Source organism: Erinaceus europaeus, chromosome 4 (genome assembly GCF_950295315.1).
Source record: "Erinaceus europaeus chromosome 4, mEriEur2.1, whole genome shotgun sequence".
In the NCBI taxonomy this organism is placed as follows: domain Eukaryota; kingdom Metazoa; phylum Chordata; class Mammalia; order Eulipotyphla; family Erinaceidae; genus Erinaceus; species Erinaceus europaeus.
The window spans coordinates 117,794,598-117,820,718 of NC_080165.1; the positions used below are offsets into that span (position 1 = coordinate 117,794,598).

General features: G+C 34.7%; 1 protein-coding gene across 21 annotated transcripts in view; it reads right to left on the reverse strand.

Moving 5' to 3' along the window:
- EYA4 (EYA transcriptional coactivator and phosphatase 4) overlaps positions 1–26,121 on the reverse strand; it is a 318,081-nt gene that overhangs the window by 36,410 nt on the left and 255,550 nt on the right. For 14 of the 21 annotated variants that reach the window (XM_060190433.1, XM_060190411.1, XM_060190416.1 and 11 more), the window contains 7 exons: positions 22,182–22,248; positions 20,819–20,961; positions 20,536–20,679; positions 16,181–16,260; positions 14,649–14,832; positions 4,721–4,857; positions 3,320–3,403 (listed from right to left, as the gene is read on the reverse strand). In XM_060190433.1, coding sequence (XP_060046416.1) covers positions 3,320–3,403; positions 4,721–4,857; positions 14,649–14,832; positions 16,181–16,260; positions 20,536–20,679; positions 20,819–20,961; positions 22,182–22,248 — 839 coding nt within the window. The remainder of the gene's footprint in view (positions 1–3,319; positions 3,404–4,720; positions 4,858–14,648; positions 14,833–16,180; positions 16,261–20,535; positions 20,680–20,818; positions 20,962–22,181; positions 22,249–26,121) is intronic. The other 7 variants (XM_060190413.1, XM_060190418.1, XM_060190417.1 and 4 more) reach the window with 1 other exon arrangement.

Here is a 26,121-nt window from a genome sequence, read left to right on the forward strand (position 1 = left end):
TCCATTTCTCTCTGTCTTGTCCAACAACAGCAAGGGCAACACCAAAGGCAACAAAATAGGAAAAATGGCCTCCAGGAGCCGTGGATTTGCAGTGCAGGCAGCGAGTCCTAGAAGCACAATTCAGTCCATGCCACTGCCACTTCTTTTTTACAATTGAAATATAACATTTTATTAGCTTCTCAGTACACAAAATAATGGCTTAATACTTGCACAAAATGATCCCTATAGTAAGTCTGGTTGATATGCCACAAATTACATTTTTATGTGATAAGCATGTTTAATATCTACTTTCTCAGCAACTTTTAGATATACAAATCAATATTATATATAGCCACTATCACTTCTTACTATATAGCAGCCTCCTAAAAGTTCTACTTGTGTCTACTCTTCTTCCTTTTCATTTTTACATTATCAACCAATTATAGGATGTCATGTCCACTTTAGACTTAAATCCTCAACAGAGTGTATTACACCTGACAGCAGGCCTGACAAGCCAAAGGCTTGATAGTAGAGAACCAACTATGGCCCTCTGTTTTCAGACTTATTATTCTGTCCGATTTTATAACCTTCCAATGATATCAATTCTCTGCATTTCTGGAATACTAGGGGACCATTCCTACTACAGGGCTCTTTCTATCCCTTTTACCTGAAAAACTCTTCACTTTCTCTTTCCCCTACAGATAGAGGGATAACTCCTTCTAATGCTGAGACTAATTTCAGTAACTCTGTATAAACCCATTTTATTGTCTTCATAGCAGTTATCACTATCTAAATGGTTTTGTATGCTTGGAAGGTTCATGAGAACAGAAAGTAAGTCTGCCTAGTTTTGTTAGGCAAATATTGTCTGCTATATTCTAGTGGAGCTCTGGTTCAGTATTTACACAAACAGTCTGTGTGGTGAAACTGGAGTTACCCAACTGTTCCCATAATGATTCTTCAAAGCTATGTGCTCCTCCACTTCACAAAGTAGGTCTAATTTAGAGTAGTCCTTAGTATAACAATAAATTAATGCTTTGTTGGCTCAAAGGTAATAATGACTGTCTCACATTTAAAAAAGTTAATATCAAAAGAATTTCAAAAATTTAATAATTCAACAAACAAGGTTTTCTTTTTTTAATATTTATTTTATTTATTTATTCTCTTTGTTGCCCTTGTTGTTTTATTGTTGTAGTTATTATTGTTGTCGTTGTTGCATAGAAGAGAAATGGAGAGAGGAGGGTAAGACAGAGAAGGGGAGAGAAAGATAGACACTTGCAGACCTGCTTTACCACTTGTGCAGCGACTACCCTGAATGTAGGGAGCCGGGGGCTTGAACTGGGATCTTTACGCAGGTCCTTGCACTTTGTGCCACCTGCACTTAACCCACTGCACTATTGCCCCACTCCCCAAACAAGGTTTTCTAAGTTGTTTTCAAGGAATTAAATAAGATTCTCTCATTTTAATTAGAAAAATTAAGAATTTCAAATAACTTTTACTTTAATTTTTTAATTGTTTGATAAAAATATTGCTTAACATGGCCAATTCCAGCAAGATCCTCTTCCAATAAAGCAAACAGTATGAAAAACTAGGACTTGTCCTGAGAGTGACTTTGTCTTCAGTGTATAGTATTTTATAACCTGAGATTATTTAACTGCTCATATCTCTGACTTCCTCATTCATAAGACCTGAGTCTTACTAAAGTACAGCAGAGGGCCAGGCTGTGGCACATCTAGATAAGCACACACTGCTATGAGCAATGACCAAGGTTCAAGCCCCATGTCTCCACCTGTGGTGGTGGTGGTGGGGGGTTATCAGCAGTGAAGCAGGGCTGCAGATGTCTCTCTATCTATCTCCCTCTTTTTCCTTTCCCCTCTCTATTTATTTCTGTCTCTATACAACAAAATAAAAATTAAATATTAAAAAATAATAAATAAAATGCAGAAGAGTAAAGATCAGAAATTAATGACATTCAGGAAAGTGATTAATATTAAATAAAATGTTTTTACTGCTAATTCATACCAAATGTTCTAAACCTTTTAAAACATGCTAATAATAAATAATAATAGTAATGAACATTTAATTTTCTTTGTAATTGTTAGGAGTTAGCTAACTAGAAGAAGGAAGAGGAGGAGGCTGATATCTTTGCATTTATAAGAGGGCTATTTTTTATAGTAACTGTGTATATATCTACTCAAAGTTAAAAAATATCTATCTATTCATAATTTCAACAGCTCTGCCAGACTTATTTTAAATGGTATTCTATAACAACATCTGGTACAACAAAGTAATTCAAACCATTTCTAAAATGCTAAGATTGAGCAGTGGCATACCAGGTTAAGTGTACACATTACCATGTGAAAGGACACAGGTTTAAGCCCCCATTCCTAACCTTCAGGGGTAAAATTTCACAAGTGGTGAAGCATTGCTGCAGGTATCTCTTTCTATCTTCCCCTCACTCAATAGTTTTGAAAAAATAAAAAATAAAATGATTTCTGAAATTCCCCCCAAAAGAGAATAATATATGATTTTATAAGTTTAAAGCATATTTCTCAAATATGACAAGTGAAATATGAAAAACTGACAAGTTTTTCTTTAAAATAATTATTGGTTTTGATATAGAAAATTCAATGTGGTAATGAAGAAAGAGAAAACAATTCAATGTTTAGTAAGCTCTGTAAAAATACCAAGTCATACTGAAGAACAATGAGATACTGGAAATAAATAATTAAGAGCAAGTTTGACAGACTGTACTAAATACACTGGAACATATATGTATTTTAATGTAGTAGTTTAGAGTGAACCCAGGGCCTGTGCATACATAATGCCACTGCTGAGAATTCCTTGGCTCAACTGTTTCATTTTTTTAAATATATATATACTTTTATTTATTATTTATTGTGTAGAGTCAGAGAGAAATCAATAGAAAAGCAGGAATCAAAGAAAGAGAGACAGAGACACCTGTAGCACTGTGAGCTTTCTCCCTGCAGCTGGGAGCAGAGGCTTGAACCCTGGTGTTTGCACATTATAACATGTGTGCTTACCCAGGCCCATTTGCTTCTTTATTTCTCTGGGAGAAAGGGGTTGGAAGAGATAGAGAGAAAGAGATAAGACACTATAGCACCACTTCCCCATTCATAGACTATTACTAGCTCCCCAGTGCTGTCTGTAGTGTTTCTACATGGTGTCAGGTCTCAAACACTGGGTATTTTTCATGGAAGGTGTGTGCTCTAGTTAATGGTCTATCTCCTGGTCCTGAAATGTATTTTTAAATGACTCTTGACATTTGAACCAAACAAAATTGTAATATAATGCCTTAGAGAAAGATTTTTTGATTGCTTACCTTGCCATACTTCTGGGCATAAGACCCAGTAAGCAATGAGTGAAAAACAATGATTGTTTCATCCAGGTCCCAGACAAATACACGCTAAAGACAAAAGATACATATCAAAGAAATATTCAAATTCTGAGGAAATAGAAATCTCTTTGTAAGTAGAAAACACCTCTTTTCATGGTTACACAAAAGCTTCATGCCACTTTAGAGAAAATTATACTATTCAATGTCTTTAAATTTGCCAGGTCCAACCTCTATAAAACTTAAGAGGCAAGAGTATTACAAATATTAATAAGCTTTAAGAAATCAGAGGTTTTAAATGAGTGAATCCCTTTAGTTATTTATTTTCCATTAATAACCAACAAGACACATTAGGGCTTGATGACTGAACTGTATTTGAAACTCTGTTTTAAAGTTATATGTTTTAGAGATTCAGAGGCTGTTGCCTTTCATGTAAAGAATAAATCTGAACTTACATCTGGAAAAAAAAAACAATAAGAAATCCTTAAACAGAAATTACAAAATAAAAACCCTTTGAGGCAGATTAGATCATCAGATTGTTTTTCTGTCTTCATAGTTCTTTGAATTGTTTTAAATTACTGACCACCATATTAAAGATTAGGATATTTTGCACAAACTTCCAGGTGCTGATTGCAGCAGAGAAACTGGAAATTGTGGCAATGCTGAGTGGGCTGACATCCCCATGTAGTGATAAGTGACCTTTTTTAGAATGAAGGGTGGCCAACATTCTCTGTTGCCTATAGTATAGCTAGCTACACCAGTTACTAATTCTTATCACCTGATGAGCCCCCACAAGCATATATGCATATATGCATACATGCACACACACACACACACACACATGCTATTACTTTTAGTACAAGAAATGATCTCATATGTAGAGTTACCGCGAATATCATCTGAATTTTCTAAATCTGGAAATGTATTTAATTATTCCCCTCCTCCTCTGGGTGCTAGGAATTGAATCCAGGGAAGATTCCTTTTCCATATGGATTAATTTCCCCCCATTTTTTATTAACCCAAATAAACCGATTTGATCATGCTAGTACTACGAAATACAGTGTTTATCAGGAAATTATGCCACAAATAATAGTTTTATATTTTCAATCTTTGTGAAAAGACCCAATTACCTCAGGCCTATTATGTGTAAGTTTTTAAGTTTTTGTTTTTAAGTTTTTTTTAAGTTTTTTTAAGTTTTTGTTTTTTATTTTATGCCATAGTGATGAAACAAATATAAAACTTCAAAGCTGTGAAATGTCCATGACAAAGTCCACTCAATTCAAGACACATGCATATTGTTATGTTTGAAATTACTAGAACTATAGTCAGAATCCATCAATCAATATAGTAAAACATCATCTTACACTCTTTAAGAATAAAATTACATACCTCTAGGTCACTGTCAGGAGGTGGGGAGGGATTATTTTTCCTGCCTCTTCCTCGGGACTTTGACCCAGAACTCCTACATGTTCTGTCATCAAGATCTTTGATGGGTGTGGAGGGACTCTGCACAGTATCAAACTCTCCTATAAATAACATACCTTGTATTAAGAAGAGCATTTAGATTTTAGACCAGGTCTAAATAAATGTAATGATGAAGAATCCTTTAATCACTTCTAATTGATACTCCCTATACAAATTTTTATCTACAGCTAGGTTATGCTAATATTTCCCATAACCAGGTTACATTCTAAATTTTAGTCTCTAGATTTAATTGATATCTATGTGTCTTTCAGGTAACAGGCAGATTGACATATTTATGGCTACTGACAAAGCATATGATAAGGTGGAAAGTACTGATCTATGGAAAATCTGTGAGGGGAGGTTAAGAATAACCAAGTACAGAGGGCCAGGTGGTGGCACACCTGGTCAAGTGCACATAGTACTATGCAAAAGAACTGTGCAAGGATCTGGTTCAAGCCCCAAGCCCCCACCTGCAGAGAGGATGCTTCAAAAGTGGAGAAGCAGGTCTGTAGGTATCTTTTTCTCTTCCTCTCCACCTCCCCCTCCTTTCTGTCCTATTGAAGTGGAAATAACAAAAAAAAAATAAGAAAGAAAGAAAGAAAGAAAGAAAGAAAGAAAGAAAGAAAGAGGAAAGGAAAGGAGAGGAGAGGAGAGGAGAGGAGAGGAGAGGAGAGGAGAGGAGAGGAGGGGAGGAGAGGGGAGGGGAGGGGAGGAGGAGAGGGAAAGGAAAAGAAAGGGAAGGAAAGGAAAGGGGAGGGGAGGGGAGGGGAGGAGAGGAGAGGAGAGGAGAGGAGAGGAGAGGAGAGGAGAGGAGAGGATGGGGCAGGGAGGGGAGAAAGAGAACAGAAGAGAAGAGAAGAGAAGAGAAGAGAAGAGAAGAGAAGAGAAGAGAAGAGAAGAGAAGAGAAGAGAAGAGAAGTAAAAAAAAAAAAAAAATGGCTGCCAACCTTGGAGGCAAGAAAAAACCAAGTACAGTAAAACCTCACAAGGAACAGTAGCCAAACCTACTCTATTGCTTTAAACATTTACTCAATCTCTGTAAAATTTCACTTTTTTTGCATGCTGTAATATGAGGAATAGCAGTAATCTTCTCAATTATTGAGATAAATCTGATTCATAGTTAATTTGATTTAAATCATATGCATAAACTTTTCTAAGAGAATCCAATGTCAAGCCCCATTTGAATTAAATAGCATAGCATTTAAATACAAATACATTATTATAGAACTTTATCAGAAAGTTAATACCCATTGAAATTACCAGAGCATTTCTCAGTTCTAGAGTATGGTGGTGCTGAGGATGGAACTTGGGACCTTCAATGCATCAGACATGAAAAGACTGGCATAGCCATTATGCTACCTCCCCAGCCCTTATTTATCAATTTAAATTTAAAATATATTAACAAATTAAGCAAGAGGTATATGCAGTACTTTAAGATGTTCTAAATTACCAGTTATTTTTATATTGCTGACCTCTATTGACTTTTTTAAAAAAATTATTATCTTTATTTATTAGCTAGAGATAGCAAGAAATGGAGAGGGACAGGGAGAGGGAGAGGGAGAGGGAGAGAGAGAAAAAAACCTGCAGCACTACTTCACCAGTCGCAAAACTTCCCCTTACAGGTGAGGGCCAGGGGCCTGAACCCGGGTCCTTTAGATTTGTAACATAGGAGCTCACCACTCGGCCCCTATTGAAAAGAGCCAGGCTGTAAAATACTTGGTTGAGTGTACATATTACAATGCACACGGACCCAGGTTCAAATCCCTGGTCCCCATCTGCAGTGGGGAAGCTTCACAAGTGGTGAAGAAGTACTGCAAGTGTCTCTCTCCCTTTCCTCTTAATTTCTCTTTTTCTCTAACCATTAAATAAGTAAATAAAAATTAAAATAAAGATTAAAAGAGAATATTAAATTATATCTCTTTGCTTCAAATATCACATACTCTTTGAGAACCACTAACACAATTCATTGTGTAGACTTCTGTCATAAACTATGTGAGAAAAGGCAGCACAATAAAGTTTTTCAATTATGTGTTTAAATGTATCCCTATCTCTTAATAAAGCATGTTACAGTTTATTTGTATACACATTAAATGAGGCTTTTAGTATTTAAATACACACTAATATCTAAAAATAACACACACCTTTTTATATTTTCAATTATTTTTGTTTTAAACATAATTTTCCTAGTTATTATGTCCTGCAAAAAAAAAAGTTTTCCTTCCAGCAAAATGCTGACTCAAATTTATTCTTGCTGATTAAACAAGCTTCCAATTTTTTCAATAATACATAAACCCTGATTTTTTCCTATACTTTATGGACAGATTTTTCAGGTATGTCATATCATATCACATATCCCAAAAGCAGCTTTGTTCTTACAGTAGTGCAAGAGTTGGAAAAAAAATTATAAGGTTCTAAAGTCAGTGTGATCAGTTATCTTTTCATGGATTGGGTCCATAAAGGAATTCTGCAGGAATGATTCAACTATTATATAGGGAGGCAGCTGCTATCCCACAAGAGGCAAAAATAGCAGAATAGTGAAGGGGAAAGACTGATTATAGGAAATGTCTTGGCTTCAATAAATAAAGGATTTTATACCAGAGTTTATTTTCAAGTTACTGAAAGATCTTAAAAAGATTCTAGGAATTTGAACAACATATGGGCAAAAGTGTTTGGATGGGTGGAAGCACATTTTCTCTGAAGAAGTTATGACAAGTATCTCTGCATTTATTAAACCTTTACTATATGTCATGCACTGCCTTCCATTTTGCAAGATTTATTGAAATATGCATTGGGCTTTATTCACTGCTCATTATGTTTGCCAGCAGATTCACTCATATTGTAGCCTGGATCAGTTTTTGACATCACAGAGTTAGACATTTATTTATTTACTTATTTTACCCATTATATTGATGGACATTTGACTTATAGGTAGTTTTAAGTTATGAGTAATATTAATAATCTTGTATAGTCTTTGTGGATACATGTTTCCATACTCCAAACTGCTGGGTCAGAGTCAATACATCTGTTTATCTTTAGTAGACACTGATCTTTTCTTAAATTTGTGCTTTCTTTAAATTTTATTCTCTTTAAATAAAAAGAAAACTGGTGATGTGATTTAATTAACTTATCTGAATATCTGTAGAAACTTGTTCAAAACCTCAGCGTTAAAAACCTAGGCTATACTTGCTGAAACAGCAACAGACCTCCAGACCTCTACCAAAAAACAGTTCAGACCTATTTCTCTTTTTGATGATCGATCACAAGTATCACACAGATTTCATACAATTTCTTTTTTAAAGTATTTCATTATCTTTATTTATTTATTGAATAGAGATAGCCAGAAGTTGAGAGGAAGGAGAAGATAGAGACACTTGGCAGCACTGCTTCATGACTTATGAAGCTTCTCCCCCAGAGTTCGGAACTGGGGACCTGAACCCAGGCCCTAGCGCATTGTAACATGTGTGCCCAAGCAGATGCGTCACCACCTGGACCCAAGACTGCCTACAATTTTTTATCAGAGTGAAGGTAAAAAAAAAAATCACTGAAATAACTTCAAGGTAGTTCCTGAAGAGTGTTGCTGTCACAGTCTCTCAGGTCCAACTATACTGGCTCTATCTTTTGGCAGTGCTAGCTTTTCTTACGACACAGTAAAACCAAGAACTTGAGGTCAATTAGTCATTAAACATTCATTACATATTTTTAAAGAAAAAAAAACCATGTTAATCTCAGTACATGTGACACATTTCTCTCAGGAAACTGCACTAATGTTACAGGCAGGGAAAATTCAAATTGACAGAGAAGGTCACCTCTTCCCCACCCTCTGCAGGATTATTGTTGGAATTTGGTGTCTGCGTGGCTCCACAGATCTCCAAGGGTTGCATTTGTTTGTTTGGATAGAGATAAAGGGCAGAGAGATAGAGAGGGAGAGAGAAACAGAGGAATGAAAACTGTAGCACTGCTCCATGTTTCATGAAGCTGTCTCCTACAGACCCCCCATAGGTGGGGACTAAGCACTTGAAAGCAGGTTATTACACCTGTGCACTCTACCACATGAACAACCACCTAATCTTGAGAATCAACCTTCCTTCCTTCCTTCCTTCCTTCCTTCCTTCCTTCCTTCCTTCCTTCCTTCCTTCCTTCCTTCCTTCCTTCCTTCCTCTCATTATGCTTTGTGTACAGTCATGGGGTCCCAAACATGCACTATTCCACTACTATCAAGCTGCTTTTTGTTAAGGAAAAACTGTGCTGTTTTCCATCTTCTCAGACAATAGTCATAGTCCATCCTCAGGTTAGCTATCAAGTTCATCCAAAGGTTACTGAAGTCATGGGCCCTTAGGAACATACTTAAAATAGACTTCCTAGCTTCCTTTCATTCTAAGGTTCCTATTTTTGTCAGTTCTACTCCTACTGTGGATCCTGTTTACTTTACATATTTTAAACTTTTAAAGTCTTTATTTATTTATTGGATAGAGACAGTAAGAAATTGAGAGGAGGGTGAGATAGAGAGACACACGCAGCACTGTTTCAACACTCGAGAAGCTTTCTTATTGCAGGTGGGGACTTGAGGCTTGAACATATAACTCATATAACTTGAGGCTTGAAAAACAGAAACAGGCTGGGGGTATGAGTCAACCTAGCAATGCCCCTGTCCAGCATAGAAACAATTACAGAAACCAAATCTCCCACCTTCTGAACTCCCCCCAAAATTTTGGTCCTAGAAGGGTACTCCTAGAAGGGTAATAGAAGGAAGTAAACCAGAGGGATTTGCACCCCCATTTCACCAGAACCCAAAGTGTTTATCACTAGGAAACCCATCACTGAGAGGGAAATGAATCTGGATACCAGACACTGCTTCCCTTACCTGAGAAAGAATAGGAAAGAAGGAAAGACATCTGGAAGTAGTTATAGGTATAGGGGTGACTTAGAAAGAAAGTGAGGGTAGGACTTCTGGGGGAAATATATATATATATATATTTTTTTTTTTTTTTTTTCAGCCCATATAGTAACCTGGGATAACTACTGCAGTTTCCAATGAAGAGAATGGGAACACAGAACCTAGTGGTGGAAACCACATAGAATTATATCCCTATGGATTTACAATTCTGTAAATCAATTTTTAATCACTATTAAAAATGAAGAAAAATAGAGAAAAATAGAAAAGCAACATCTGTACTCTTGCTAATAAACTGGCTACTTTTTCAGAGTCAAATGATCTAACTATATATAATTTATTTTTCTGGAACACTGTAAATTTTAATTAGCTAATATACTTTGTCAAGGTCCCCAAAATGGATAGTATTATTATGAATATCTCACTGCATTTAATTTTAAAGACATTCAAATATTTGAAAAGGAGGTATTATTTTTAAAAAGTTCTTATCACAATGCACTGATCTGTGTTCAAATGTTTTGAATACAAATCAAAAGTGTAATATACCTGAGGTAAATTTGATGTTAAAAGCAAAAGAGATTTCATAAACATAGTGAATTGAAGTATCTGTTTTTAATATGCTTAGTGGCTATTTTTTCTTAAAATTCTACACTAAACTAATAAGATAAAGTAAATAACCAAATCCTATGTGCAATTTCCAAGTCATTACCAATGTTCCTAGGCATTTTTTAGGCTGACACTATATATAACTGAACAATTATCCTTTAATCAGTACAGTGATGGATAACTATAACTTCTAAGCTTGAGATATTTAAATTCAACTTTTCTTCATTAGGTTAATCTCTAAATCAGAACAACCAGCTGTCTTTTATTGAATATACTTATATTTAAAAGCAATCACCAGTGAGTGACTTATGAAAAAATATAGGTTTAATTGTTAGATCTAGCATTAAGAACAAAACACAGAGTCAGTCACAGGTAAATACTTTTCAGACTGTAGAACTAAATACTTCAGATTTGTCATCAGTAAAGAAAAAATCTCACAGTGATAAGCTTGCTTATTTATTGAAAACATGTCAGATCTAAAAGACAAAATTAAACTTAAAACAGCATTGACTTAAAAAAAAAACAGTATTGACTTAAGGTCTGATGTCATGGATGTCCTTAAAGATCCAGCTATCTGTTTTGCTGTGATTTTTTGTTTGAGAGAATAACACAGTAACTATAACATAACTTCTTCAATTTCAATAGAAATTCTTCTTTGATATAGAATTTATGCCAGATCATGTTAGTTCCTTTTAGCAACTAATGGAAGTCTGAAGCATTTTGCTTTTGAATATGAGAACTTTATATACTAGTGTGTTATATTCAAAGTTATACACTATAAAATTTGAGTCTACATTTAATTTTTAAATATAAATACTCTGAATATTAATCATTCTTTAGCTACTGGAAAGTATCCATCTACATCTCTCTGAAAAAAATTATTTTGACAGTATTATTTGTATTATTTGTATTTGACAGTATTATTTGAAGAGAATGAATCTTTTACTCAAAGATCTACCTCCCACATCCTATATCTAAATATATAAATGTTTTTACCCCATGGCATTATTATTCCAGTGAATTTAAAAACACTCTGCTAGACTTATGGATTGTTCAGTCTCTAATATACATATGAGCAAATACACTTTATTCTTATTTTTGTATTAAGGTACAAATTCTTAAAACTTTTTTATTGGAATATCAATGAGTATAATATTATATGAGTTTCAGATGTATAACATTGAGAATTAGAATATATGTTTCCTTTGTTCTGGTTTACAAATCCTCTACCTTTTCCATTTTAGTAATTACTAATTGGCCTCATAGCAAGAGTTCTGATGAAAAGCAATATAGGCTTAGTGAGGATCAAGACAGGTTTGACACATGAGATTTTGAGTGGAGTGAGAGAGATGACATGAGCTTGCCTGCATGCAAAATTGAACAACTCTGTGCCAAGAAGGTGGTGCAATGGCTATGCAAAGGGATTTTTTTTTCCTCCAGAGTTATCGCTGGGGCTTAGTGCCTACACTAGGAATCCACTGCTCCTGGAGGCCATTTTTCCCATTTTGTTGCCCTTGTTGTTATTATTGCTGTTATCATTGTTGGATAGGACAGAGAGAAAGAAATGGAGAGAGGAGGGGAGACAGAGGGGGAGAGAAAGACAGACACCAGCAGACCTGCTTCACTGCCTGTGAAAGGACCCCCCCACACACACAGACTGGTGGGGAACCGGGGCTCAAAGTGGGATCTTTCTGCTGTTCCTTAGGTTTTGTGCCATGTGCACTTAACCCACTGCACTACCACCAGACTCCCACAAAGGGATTTTTATGCTTGCATCTCCCAGGTCCCAGGTTCAATTCTTGGTGCTTCCATAAGCCCGAGTTGAGCAATACTCTAGTTTTAAAAGAACAATAAGTAAGGGCTTTGAAATGAATGTCCTCCTTTGAATTCTGAATGCCAGGTGCCACATAAAATGCAAATACACAATGATGTAAATCCCAAACTGAAAGCCTAAAGGGAACACAGACCAGAAATTAAAAGAGGCTATGTTTGTGTTCACAGGAGGGAGAATCTAAATGAAAAATAGGGGCACTAAATACAGATGTATCAAAGACAAAGTCTAGTGTGACTACTAGTCTATCTTCCTTTGAATTCAGAGTTACTTTATAGATTATATTTTGAACAAAGGATGAGAAAGAGTTATTTCATCAATATTAATATATTTCAGTTATTGCTTAAAGTAACAACTTCACTATAAATTTCATTATACTCAAATTAATTTTCTGGTAAATTAACAGACAACGAAAATAGTTATTAACTTCAAAAATTTCTGAAATCACTGGTCTACTTAGAATTTACAGTTTTGTGACCTTGTTGCCCTATTATCTTTCCTTCCTAAAGCTGAATAAAAAACAAAGAGAGGTGAGTTTTAATTTCCCAAATGAATAAAGAGAGAAAAATATGCTTGAATATACTCTTAGACTCATTTTTCTTATTTTGTTTTAAGTAGTATTTATACATTTTTGAGCACAAGTCTTTTTATTACACATGTGATTTGGCAAGTATTCTCTCCCCAAAAATGTGCCTTGCATTTTTATCCTTGTAATAGTGTCTTTTGAGAAGATGAAGTTTGTAATTTTGAAAGTTCAACTTATCTTTTTGTTTTGGGGTTGTGTTTTATTGTCCTACCCATAAAATGTTTACATAAATTAAGGTCACAGAATTTTCTCCATGTTTTCTTCCAAAGTTTTATAGCAATAGTTTTCATACATATTATATAACTTGAATTACAAGTTAAAATTCCTTATTCTTTTTTCTTTTTTACATATGAATATCTGTTTCAATACCATTTAAAAAAGGGGGGTGAGAGTCAGAGTCGGGCAGGTTAAGTGCACGTGCTGCAAAGCGCAAGAACCTGTGTAAGGATCCCAGTTCAAGCCCCCGGTTCCCCATCTGCAAGGGAATCTCTTCACAGGCGGTGAGGCAGGTCTGCAGGTGTCTCTCTTTCTCTTCCCCTCTGTCTTCCCCTCCTTCTCCATTTCTCTCTGTCCTATCTAACAATGATGACATCAACAACAATATTAACTAGAACAAGAGAAAACAAAGACAACAAAAATGGAAAAATAAATATAATTAAATAATTTTTTAAAAAATTAAAAAACAACTCTTCATTTTCCAAAATATCTGTTAACAGTTTGAGTCCTACTATATGCATGTGGGTCTGTTTCCTGACTCCATTGTATTGTATTGCTCTATGTATCCTCTTACCAACACTATATATTCATAATTACTAGATTTTATTATAAAGTCTTAAATTCAGGAAATGTGAGTCCTTAAACTTCATTCATATTTTTCAAGGTCATTTTTATTACCTTAGCTCCTTTGCCTTTCTTTGTAACCTTGTAATCATCTTGATAAAAGTTCTATTTTTTATGTAATTTTATTTTTATTGTCACTGGCGTTATCAGTGTGACTCAGTGGCAGCACTATAAATCTACCACTCTTGGAAGCCATTTTTTTTCTTTTTCTTTTTTTTTCTTTTATTTTATGTGATAGAACCAACAGAAATTGAGAGAAGTGGGGGAGACAGAATGGGAAAAAGAGAGACACCTGTAGACTTGCTTCACTTGAAGTTACCCCCCTGCATGTGGGTATATGGGCTCAAACCTGTGTCTTCAAGCATGGTAACATGTGTTCTCAATAGGCCCCTATACTAGAATTTTGATTGAGGTTTTAAATAGCTAAAAATTACTTTTTACCAGTAATAATTAAAGTATGATAAATGTAGGTCAATAAATACAATTCCATTAAGAATACAAATTAGCCTCAAGGAATACATTTTAAATATGCAGTGATCAGACAAAGGTATTAAACTACCTAGCAGTGATCCTACATATCCTAGAATATCCACCATCAGAAGTTAACTCAAAAAGGTGAAGAAGCTATATAGTTTTATAAATTTAAATGAAATATTATCAATTATACTCAAATGAAATAATATACAGAATATTTATTTTAAACTTCCAAGATCTTCATAGAATAATTAATCTGGAATAAGATCTATTGATCTTTTTATATCAATACTCATTCTCACACTATGATTTAGGGATTAAAATCTCCTACCAGCACCCATGTAAAAGCATATGGACCTCTGGAGGTGGGCAATATGTGGAAATGTACCTCTCTTATACTATGGACTTGCCAATGTTTACACTTCATAAATAAAATAATAACAATAACAACAAAAATAGAAAGATTTTTCCAAAATGCTAGAAAAGCCTGATCTATCCAGCAGCAGTTTTAACACAGATAAATCCTAATTATTTGTCATTGCTATAAAGATCTCAGAGATTCAGCACTTCTTCTGTCATGTCAAATTCTCTATTGTATTAGACAGTAAAACATAAAATATTTCACCTGAATGAAGATCTGTACCTGGTTGACTAGTCAGTCCTGGTAGAGATTCCTGTAACTGATAGGTTGAGGTTGAGGATGCTGTGCCGTCAGCCGTGTTATTGGAAGTCATATATGCTCCATATGTCGATGCTGAGTAATACTGTGCGTACTGGTTTTGGCCAAAGGCTGTGTAGGATGGATAGTCCTGAAATAGTAGTTGAAGTAGTTAAAGAGAAAGCTCTCTCTTGTATGCTTCAAAGAAAAACGATCACCATCACATTTGAAAGATTATTATTTCCCGTCATTTCTTTTGGAGTCCATAGCTTTGAGGGGATCTAAAATTGAGTAAAGACTGCATTTTTTTTCTATGTACCCACCTCCATGGCCACCCTTCTAGCTTTGTCACCATATTCATCAGACACATTCTAACGGCTTATAGTTGAAGGGGATCACTTTGCCTCCAGAATTACTGATTCAAGGATTTACGTTACTGGGTCTCCTACCCTTGATGACAGATACTAAATAAGTTCAAGTTAAAAAAAATAAATAAGTTCAAGTTCCCATCATCAGTTATACATCTTGTAGCATAACCAGCAATGAGGAGGTATGCTAGCCCACTCTCTTCTTCATGCAAAAACTCAGTCACCATTTTTATGATTTTAAACCTTTCTAAGCAAGGTTTAATCTTTTCCTGGACAGATGTACCAATAAAAGGTTGAAAATTTTTATTACTCAGTCTCTCATGGGTTACATAACAGGTGGACTTGAAATTTTTTACTGAGGTTTTCACAGTTTCCTTTATTTGTTACAAAGAAAATAGGAAATATTCAAGCAACTCCTCTGACCTTGTATTAAATAAATCTTACAGTCACCAGGAAAGCAGGAAACAAATATTTATTCAAATGAATTAAGAAAAAAAAAACAGCATAGTCTGAGGGGCCTGTTGTTTAGTAACACATGACATCTTAGATGAAAAATCATCTACAGTTTATAACACAACCAATTATTGACTATTTTAATCTTTAATATTCCATAATGACATTTTTCTTTAATTGCTGGAACTTTACTGCTGTGAGCTAACTTTTTTCTTTCAGATAGAGAAAAACTGCGAGAAATAAAGAGAGAAAAAGACAGCAGAGCACTGAAGCTTCCTTCAGTATGGCAGGGGTCAGGCTTAAACTTAGACCCTGCACATAACAAAGTATGAGCATTTCCCAAGTGAGTTACTGTACAGCCCCATTAAGACAACTATTTTATGATTAAAAATATAAATTATGCTTAGCATGATTTAACAATAATAGAAAACAATGTTATAACTCCATACCCAGTGATGAAAACAATAAAATTTTGAGTGCCTAAAAGGAACATCTTTAGTAACTAGGTACATATATCCCAAGAATTATCGGTAGCTTATTTTTTAGTACTCTGTCTTCTTCATTTTCAATAGTGAAACCTTATTCTAGGAAAACATGAAATTAAATGGCAACCTGAAACCCTTATTCAAAAATCAGAAGCAGATAACGACAATCATAAATGGCAAAGGGCTACTATACCTGCTGTGAACTGCTGAAATTTGTTGAATTGGAAACTGAATTGTTTGCATATATTGTAGACGATGGTGCAAAACTAGAACCTAGAGTTAAAGAACAGATTGTAAATATAATGTACTACTTAGAAAGTTAAAGAGATTTCACAAAGAATAAGATATATTTTCAAATTTCCTTAAATTTGAATTTGGAATTGAAAAATGTATAAAGTCAATATACCTAACACTCTTTTACAACAATACAACAATTATTTTCTTTCATATATAATTCTAGTGAGCTTATGAGGGGACAATCTGATCCCTGTAGACTGTAGGTAGGCTTCTAGAAGTGCAGAGGTACTCAAAGAAAAAATATATAGGACAGGCAAAATAGCTCACTTGGATAGGACAGGGTGTTGTTTTGCTATGTGTGTAACCCAGGTTTAAATCTGATCTCCATGGCATTAAGGAAGCTTTGATCAAACTGCAGTTTCTTTCCTTTTCTTCCTTTCTGTTTCTTTCTATTGGACAAAAGTCAATCAAACAAGAACAGTGAAATCTTAGGGAGAATGGATGGGTGGAGATGCATGTGACTACTGGAGCCTTCAAATGGTCTTATCATTTGCATTTTTAAATATTTTTTTCTTTTTTATATTTTATTTATAAAAAGGAAACAATGACAAAACCATAGGATAAAAGGGGTATAACTCCACACAGTTCCCACTACCAGAACTCCATATCCTGTCCCCTCCCTTGATAGCTTTCCTATTTTTTTTTTTTCCTCCAGTGTGATTGCCAGGACTCGGTGCCTGTACCAAGAATCCACTGCTCCTGGAGACCATTTTTCCCTCTTTGTTGCCCTTGTTGTTTTATCATTGTCATTATTATTGTTGTTACTGTTGCTGTCATTGGATAGGACATAGAGAAACCAAGAGAGGAGAGGAGACAGAGAAGGGGAGAGACAGACACCTGTAGACCTGCTTCACTGCCTGTGAAGTGATTTCCCCTGCAGGTGGGGAGCCAGGGGCACCAACCAGGATCCTTACACTCGTCCTTGTGCTTCCCGCCAGGTGTGCTTAACCCACTGCAGTACCACCAGACTCCCCATCTTTCCTATTCTTTAACCCTCTGGAAGTATGGACCCAAGATCATTGTGGGATGCAGAAGGGGGAAGGTCTGGCTTCTGTAATTGCTTCCCCACCGAACATGGGCGTTGGCAGGTTGATCCATACTCCCAGCCTGTCTCTCTATTTCCCTGGTGGGGTGGGGCTCTGGGGAAGCTGGGGTTCCAGGACATATTGGTGGTGTCCTCTGCCCAGAGAAGTCTAGTTGGCATCATGTTAGCATCTGGAATCTGGTGGCTGAAAAAAGACTTAACATACAGAGCCAAACAAATTGTTGACTCATCATGAACCTAAAGGCTGGAATAGTACAGATGAAGAGTTGGGGGGGGGGGGTTCTGTTTCTTTGTTTTGTAGATAGCTAGTAGGTATATTTTAGTTCTATTCCAAAGAACCTGTGGCTATACTAGTTTTGTTGTTGTTGTTGTTGTTGTTGTTTTCCCCTGAGCCTGAAGTCTGATATGCAGGTGGATCCAAGTTATTGTCTGGGGAGATGATGTCATGGCTGGAAAAAAGACCAGAAATCATTTGCATTTGAGCTGAACATTTGGGAGGAGTTACATCAGGAAGCAAACAGAATCCATTTAGAATAGTTTCTTGTAGCTCTCTGTCTTTTTGTTATTTCCTTAGAAAAGGAGCTAGGAATAAGGACTCAGACTATGTGGCTATTTATACTGCAATCATCTAAAGTTTGGCTTCCTTTTCAATTTTGCAAAAAGGTCAGAATTTTGATTTTTTTTCATTAAAGGAAAGAAAAAAGAATGTGTGGATTTATAGTTTTATTTTTTTTAATGTGCTTAGGAACATAAGGAGCTCAAGACTGTGCAATACAGTACTCAGAAAGTGTACTCAGAAAGCATGTTGTCTTGCATGCCAGGAGGAGGCAGATAATTTTGGGAAGATGGGAAGCTAATCACTGGAGTTTGCCTTTCCACGAGTCTCTAGCAGAATGAATGGAACTATGTTTCTTGGGTTGATCAGGGTGGGTATCCCCTAGCTCTCTAAGCTTCTTTGTGAGGAAGCCTGGCCTCAGGCTGGTTAGATTTTTCTCAAATTAAAGGTAGTTGTCCTGTAGGTTGGTCAGGAACAGGCTGCTTTAGGGGTGAAGATTTAGGTCACAAAGGATTGTCTACCTTCATAGACCTGTTCATTTTCCCATAGGTCAGTGAAGATCCAGGGCTCTGGAGTTTCGGGATCTGACCAGGGAGTTCTTGTCAGTTCTTCTTCTGGTCCAAGTGTGATGATATGCAATTAACTCTGGAGCATGGGTAGCATTTGGTCATAGGGATTCAGTTTGGGCGGGGGGGAGTGTGTGTAACTGACTTCACCCTAAGCTAGGCGGTTCTATTGCCTTCTCACAGGTCAAGAATGGTGTTTTCTAAGTCACTGTTCTTAGCTCTGGGTATGTGTACCCCTCAAGCTGCCAGGTGGATACTCCCCCATTAAAAGAGCCAAATAGTTCACAAGAAAAAAGTGGTTGACTCCTGGGTTCAAGTTGCCACTCATGGCCCCACAACTGGATTGTTAAGGATTAAAATAAAAGACTTTTGATATTGCTATTGTTTTTTCATGAGCTTTTGAATAGTAACAGTATTCAGATCAACCTGAGTTGGAATGTCCTATATGAAATAGTTCAGGGAATGAACAAGAGTGTCTCTTTGGTCTCTTCCACATTTCTAAAGTGTGACTCACTGTAACTCTACAGAGGTATGCAAATGAGCTCATATCCACATTCTAGGTAAAAAGACCTGCCATTTCAGCCAAAGGTTTAAGTAGTAATCTAGTTTTAGTACGCTGACCAAATTGCTATAAAACTCATTATTTCAGATATTGTTAATATAGCCCCCAACTTTGACTAATGATAAAGGGAAAATGTCACAGATAAGTTTTTATTATATCACCAAAATCTTTTTTTTTTTTTTTTTGCAACTACTACATAATGATCAGGTACTATTTTTAGTAGAAGTGAAAAGCAAGAAGAAAACTTAAGAGAATGATCACATATAGAGCATTGGAAGGATACAAATTCTACAGATAAAGAAAATACAGTTATGGGCCAAAGGAGTGGGTCATGGCTAACATCTAAAACTTTCCACACATTACGCCCTTTAGCTTCCTTGTCTTTTTTTTTTAAACATTTATTCCCTTTTATTGCCCTTGTTTTATTGTTGTAGTTATTATTGTTGTTGTTACTGATGTCGTTGTTGTTGGATAGGAAAGAGAGAAATAGTTACAGGAGGGGAAGAGAAAGACAGACACCTACAGACCTGCTTCACCACCTGTGAAGCAACCACCCTGCAGGTGGGGAGCCCTGGGCTTGAACCCGGGATTCTTACACTGGTCCTTGTGCTTCGTGCCACATGCACTTAACCCGCTGCGCTACCGCCCAACTCCCAAAGTTTCCAGCACCAATATGAGACCATTCAAAACAGAACTAAGGAACAAATCCACAGATAGTGGTACAGTACTTTGGCGGCTTTCCCTTTTTTCACTGTTTCACATTCTTTTTCTCTAAGCAAAATATAAAATAAAAGTTGGTCTGGGAGGCAGCTCAGAAATACTACACATACATGGGATCCTGGGTTTATTTCCCAGCCTGTGGAGAATAAGACTTGTATTTCTTTCTTTTTTTTTTTTTAAGACTTGTATTTCTAAGACCCCTGGTTCCATCTCTGGCATTGTATATGTGAGAATTGTGTTCTAGTTTCTCTCATATGATTCAAAATTTTTAAATCTGGAAAAAAATAATAAAAACCCCTAATTTGTGTCATGGATTTTTAAATTCATGTAGGTAGATGCTAAATATGATTGATATGGAAGTTGTTTTGCCTCAATCATGTCAATTTGATATAATTGAAACTTAATCATTTTAATTTGGTATGGGTCATGCTTCTGGAACTATTTCCATCTTATTTCTTTCTAGTTATTTGTATATTCTGGGAAAACTGTGTGACCAAATATAATGTTTAAAACCATCTTCTTGTGGAGAGGGTAAATTTCTCAGATGGTAGGGTTCAGGACTCTCATGCCTGAGGTTCCTGGATTGACTCCTGGAGATGCATGTGTCAGAGTGTTATTCTACCTTCTCTCTCTCTCTCTCAAAAACTCTCGACCTCATATGAAATAAAATAAATCTTTAAAAAAATAAGTAAAACTACCTTTATGACTGCACATTTCTTGTATTACCAATCTGAGGCCAAGGAGTCTCATTTAATTTAAACAAATCATTTTCACTTAATGTATTTCCCATGTGGCTGCTTACCTGGCATCTGGTAAGAATAAGGTGTCTGGCCCGGCTGTGGAGTAGAAAACCCTGGGCTGTAACTGAGGCATCCACTCTGTAATGTAGACTGAGTTTGTGAAAGTCCACTCTCTGTCTTGATTCCTGGCAGCATCACCCCCAACTCTGTTTGGATAATGCAAATACAAACCATTTAATTAGTAAAATGGTCTTATTTCTGAATTGCATCTTTGACTAGAATACACAACTACTAACCAGCAGGATTACCTGCTTGAACTCAAAGAAGACAGAAGACATGAAATACCGTAAGTAGGCAGGCTGTAGGGTTGTCCTGTCTGTGAGTAGGCTGTGTAGACAGCTGACTGCTGCATCCCCGAATACTGAGTCTGGCCTGCGTAAGCAGACATTGTTTGAGCTGCTGGTGTAGAAAGAATGTGTGGGTAGGGCCTAAATATCAGAAAAATAGCATTACTGTGGCAACAAAGACTGTGTATTAATTTAGACAAATTAGATTCAGCGACTTTGTATAATAGACAGTATTCTCCTTTATCCAAAATAAATTTTTATAAGTATAAGGAAAGGTGAGCATCTGAATGCCAGGAGTTCAGATGGCCGCAACCTTTCTAATTGTGCTTTTGAGAAAATACTTTAAATTTCCTAAGTCTATAACTCATCCGTAAAATGAAAAGTTTGGGTTAGATATCGTATATCTAAATTCTCTTCCCAGTCTATAAATTCCTGTTCATATTTGAAACAATATTCCAATTAATATGTAGATAAATCAAATGGAGCATTAGTAACTTTAGTTTATATACTTGTGAACAAATTTCTACATATTGTAAGTGATCTACTATTATAAAATTTACACAATAGTCTTTAAGACTATAAGACTTACTAATTAAAAACTAATTAAAAACTGCAAATCTTAAAGGAAAAGCAAAATAAAAATAATAACAACAATAATGATAAGGCGATAACCTGAGCAGAATCCCATTTCCTTCATTATGTCACACTGTACAATATGTTCCCTAATAAATAATACATAATCTGTAGTCTATGCTTAACGACAGTCTCTACTACAGAAAAAAACATGTTTAAATGAATCAGGACTCTGAATCAAAACATAGTTGTCTGAATACAATCAAAATCACAATGTTCCCAATGTTGCTAAACTTAAGATTTCTGCCTCTATTTTCAATAAGCTACTGGCTAAATTTATTGTGGACTAACAAAGGATATTCTCCACAAATATGTTTATTAGAATTTAAAATCCAGTGATAGTATTTTATTAATGGGACAGATTATGATGTGCTGATATTTGAATAAAATGTAGATTTAAGAGTTTCTTTAAATTAGTAAGAACATTTTAATTTTAAAAATCAGTTCTGGTTCATTGTTGATGCTTTCTTCAAAACCTACAGATATCCAGAGCTAAGAGAATTACCCATGACTGTGTTTCTACTACATACTTACATATTATACTTAACTATAGTTGGTCTTTATCTGAATAACCTATCTGAGCATCCATTCAACTCTTTTTCTATAAATCATTGATATACATAGATATGTTCCAATTTAAAGTTGTTTCATTATATAACTATACATTAATAACATTTATCTTCAAAAAAAAGTTCTAATAAATCTGAAAGAATGTACTGACCACTTACTTGGAAGGATATAGTTGTGGGGAATATTGATGAGCTGATCTGGGACTGTAGCCACTACTTGTTATTACTGTAAGACAAAAACCAGTGCACAGAAGGTTGCTTCATAAATATATTTCACTAGGTTGTAAAAACAATCTGAAAATGATCATGTGAAATGTATAGGTCTGAATTTTATCTATTATCTAAAAAGAAATTTAAAATAGTTTTTAAAAAGGGGGAAAATAAGTATATAAAAATAAGTAAACACCTAAACATTTTCTTATTAAGCTGCAGAGATGTGCTCTAAGAGCATGGAATCAAAAAGTCTTTTTAAAAGTCCTCCATTTTTTTTCTTAAATCAGTAGCATGCGCTTATTTGTTAATATTCTTTGAACAAATATCTCTGATTACAGGTAATTAAGCTTTCATGATATGAAAGTAAATTTTGTAAATTTGCAAGTCATATTTTAATTCTAAATGTTATACCAATATGTTGCTCTTTCATATTTATTTTAGAAGTACAGTAAAAAGCAAGAAAAATATGAAATTCTAGCCTTCATTTTTAAATTGTAGTATGTTACTTGTGTTTTCCTATTTTCTTTCATTTTATTAACCAGTTGAATAGTTACAAATAAATCTCAAAATTCTAGTAATACAATATACACAGAAGACTGGGGTTATAATTCAAAACTTTATAAATCACTGTAAAATGCAGCAGCAATCATATTTACAAACACATCTTGAACTACCGGTCACAATACTTATAAAGAATATTGAGCAGAACTTAAAGGTTGAAATCAGTCCTATTAGCATTTTTTTTTCAGACATGAGCCCCAAATTGGAATATATCCAAGAGTTTTAAAGTCTCTCTTTCCTGTAGCCATCTGCCTTGACTAAGACAGATGTATAGCAAATATATGAACTCTGAAGTGTAGAGGTAGTCCCTTCAGAGCCAATCCATACTGGGTAGGCACACAGAGTGTCTTTATTAGGCCATCTGCTGTTCATTCACTTTTCAAAAAGATTAAAGTAGTATACAATTCAGTGCTGGAATTAGTTTAGTCTAATCAATCATAATTATACTTCAAAGTACTATGTCCTTTCTAAGTTGTTCATAATAATTCTAGAGTTAAACTTTTAGAATTGTAAAAGTGACAAATAAGTTTAGGTTTTTAACTATTTTATGAAACATGATATATTTCTATACCCAATAGCAACTGTGATGTACTACTTTGAAAACATGCAGAATTTAATATGCTTAAAATGCTACTTAGAGCCTGTAAGTTCTGAGTATGGAAAGTGTATTATAATTTCCCTAGCAGTACTGAAGAAAATATATTTTCAGGAACACATGAATCACTTTTGAAAATACCTGAAAAAAACTAGAAGTGCTATATTCTACATCTTTTAGGAAATTAAAATTTAATTGAATTTTTTAGGCATGAATTTGAAATAAACTGATCGATAAACTATTAATTTTTCATTTCTTAACCTAAAACTTAATCATTAAAATTTCAAATTTATTCAATGAGATAGACTTTCTCTACCACATCATAAGTAATAAGTATACAGTATATAATAGCAATATTTTTATACACAGGAAATTCAGGTTGGTACATTAATTCACAATATGGAATGTTCTATGTAGCAGAAATATAGTTTAGTGAAGGCTAATTTTATTTTTTGTTTATTTATTTATTTACTTTGGTATGTTACTTATAAAATTTCATTTTAACATACTCAAGGCATGGACTACACAAATCAGATTATTCTCAAGATTTCAGATTGCAATACTTTTCCAATCTGACAGCAAATATGTAGAAGTTTTTACCAAATAAGGCAAAGACCAAAATTATCTTCTAAATAAACCCATAGACATAAACAAATCCTGACTATGCAAGATACATTTTCCTGCTAATGAATAAACCTAGATATCATTAGATTAATGAAGCCACAATAATATTCTCAGTCCTCAAAATTTTGAGATGTTCATTTCCTAAACAGAATACAAAATTTTTGCCATAGAAAACTAACATTTTTTCATAAGGGATAAAATGTAAAGAGCTTATACTTTTAATTTGCAATACTGAAAATAACAGAATTGGACTAAAGTGAGTTGAGGTTCTTCTGATTAAAGTAAAGACTGTTCTTACATAGGGCAGAGTAATCAGCAGTATCTGGAATACTATACTACAATATGGAAGATATTCCTTTCTTCCCCATTGTAATTTAATTAATCAAGAGATGTTACCCAAAGCACTCAACTCATTATACTCCATCATTTCTGCTTACAAAAGTAAGCAAAACTGCTTGTCTTCAAAATGTCCTGAAAATTAATTAAAACACATTTTTAATGAATATTATCAAATTTACCAGAGAGTGGAGTCAAGTAATTTTAAAGTTTTATTCATATTATTGTAAATAGATGAATCTCAATAGGATAGAGGGTGGGAGTGTTTAGTAAGGGTGTGAAATTTTGTCTGCTGGGGACATTTCAAATGTATGGAGTTATTTTTGTTGCTATAATTGGAGGACGCTACTGCCACCTTAGGATAGAAGACAGAAGATAGGGGCATTGCTAAGCATCTTATAATGTCGTGGATAGCTCTCCTGTAATAATAAAATAGAAAAAGGGAAAGGAATTCTTAATAGTAGTACTATTAAGAATTAAGTAGTCATGGCTATGACCTTGATCACTGTTATTCAAGAGAACTTGGTTTAAGGTACTGAAATATTCTGCATCTGAATTGTCCAATGTGGTAGCCAATAAACAAGTGAAATATGGTTATTAAACACTTCAAAGACAACTGAGGTGACTAGATACAAAAATCACCCTCTACCTGAATAAAGATAAAAAAGGCAGAGCAACAGAAGGAAAGAAACCATAGCAGGGAAGCTTATACCAGAGACCAGAGTTAAATTTGGGTTGCACACATGGCAAAACAGTGCATTAAGTGATGTATTTTGCCAGTCCCTAACTTCTTAATTTTAGCAATTTTTTATTAATTTTGATTTGAATAGGCATATGTGGCTAGTGGCTACTTTATCAGACAGCACAGAATTCTACATTTAATAAAACACTGGAAAGTTATTTGCAATAATAATATGAATGAATTTCAAACAAAACAATTATTCAGTTATTTGTTTTTCCATTTCTGTATTTTCCATTGAGGTGTTACAAAAACGATCCCGAACTGATCAGGGCACGGCTCTGTACTCATTTGTGCAAGTGACCCTTCACTCTGCCCTACGTACCTTCAACTTTTTTTTTGGTATTTGGTATTTTTGCTTGAAAAATGGATCAAAGATCTCTGAAATTCCTTCTGGAGCTAATATTGCATCATTTTGCCATTCATTTTCCAATGAACTGGTGGTGCATTATTTAAATATGTCATATTATTTAATTTCACTCTTCTTAAATATTTACTTTGCCGAGAGTTTACAGGAATTATATGGAATAATATGAGTAATTAGGAATTGTGTGAGTAATAAGAACACTAAAATATATAAACTGGTACCTATTGCTCTCCTGGGAGTTCTATAAATTGCTAGAAATTATATGGGTTAGCACACATGCATTTATATATGAAGCTATGAATGACAACATCTTTGTTTGAAGTACTATTACTCCTGTGAACATGTGACAACTGCATCCTATGGATGCAAAGTTAATGAAATAGGATTTCTGTAGTAAAAATCGAATATATGCTACTATGACTTATATCTCAAGTCTTTACACAAAATATACCCACAGATGATTTGTCTAGGTGAGAAAGTGGGTAAATTTAAAATCTACGAAAGAAGAATAACAAACACAAGGTTTAACTAGCACAACTATTTTTAATGTTCATGTCTCTAATACACAATTTCCTTCTCAGGTTAAAAAAAAAGTTTGTTTTTTTCCACAAGATAAAATACTGTAACTTAATTAAAAAAAAATCTGTAAGTCAACTTAATGCCT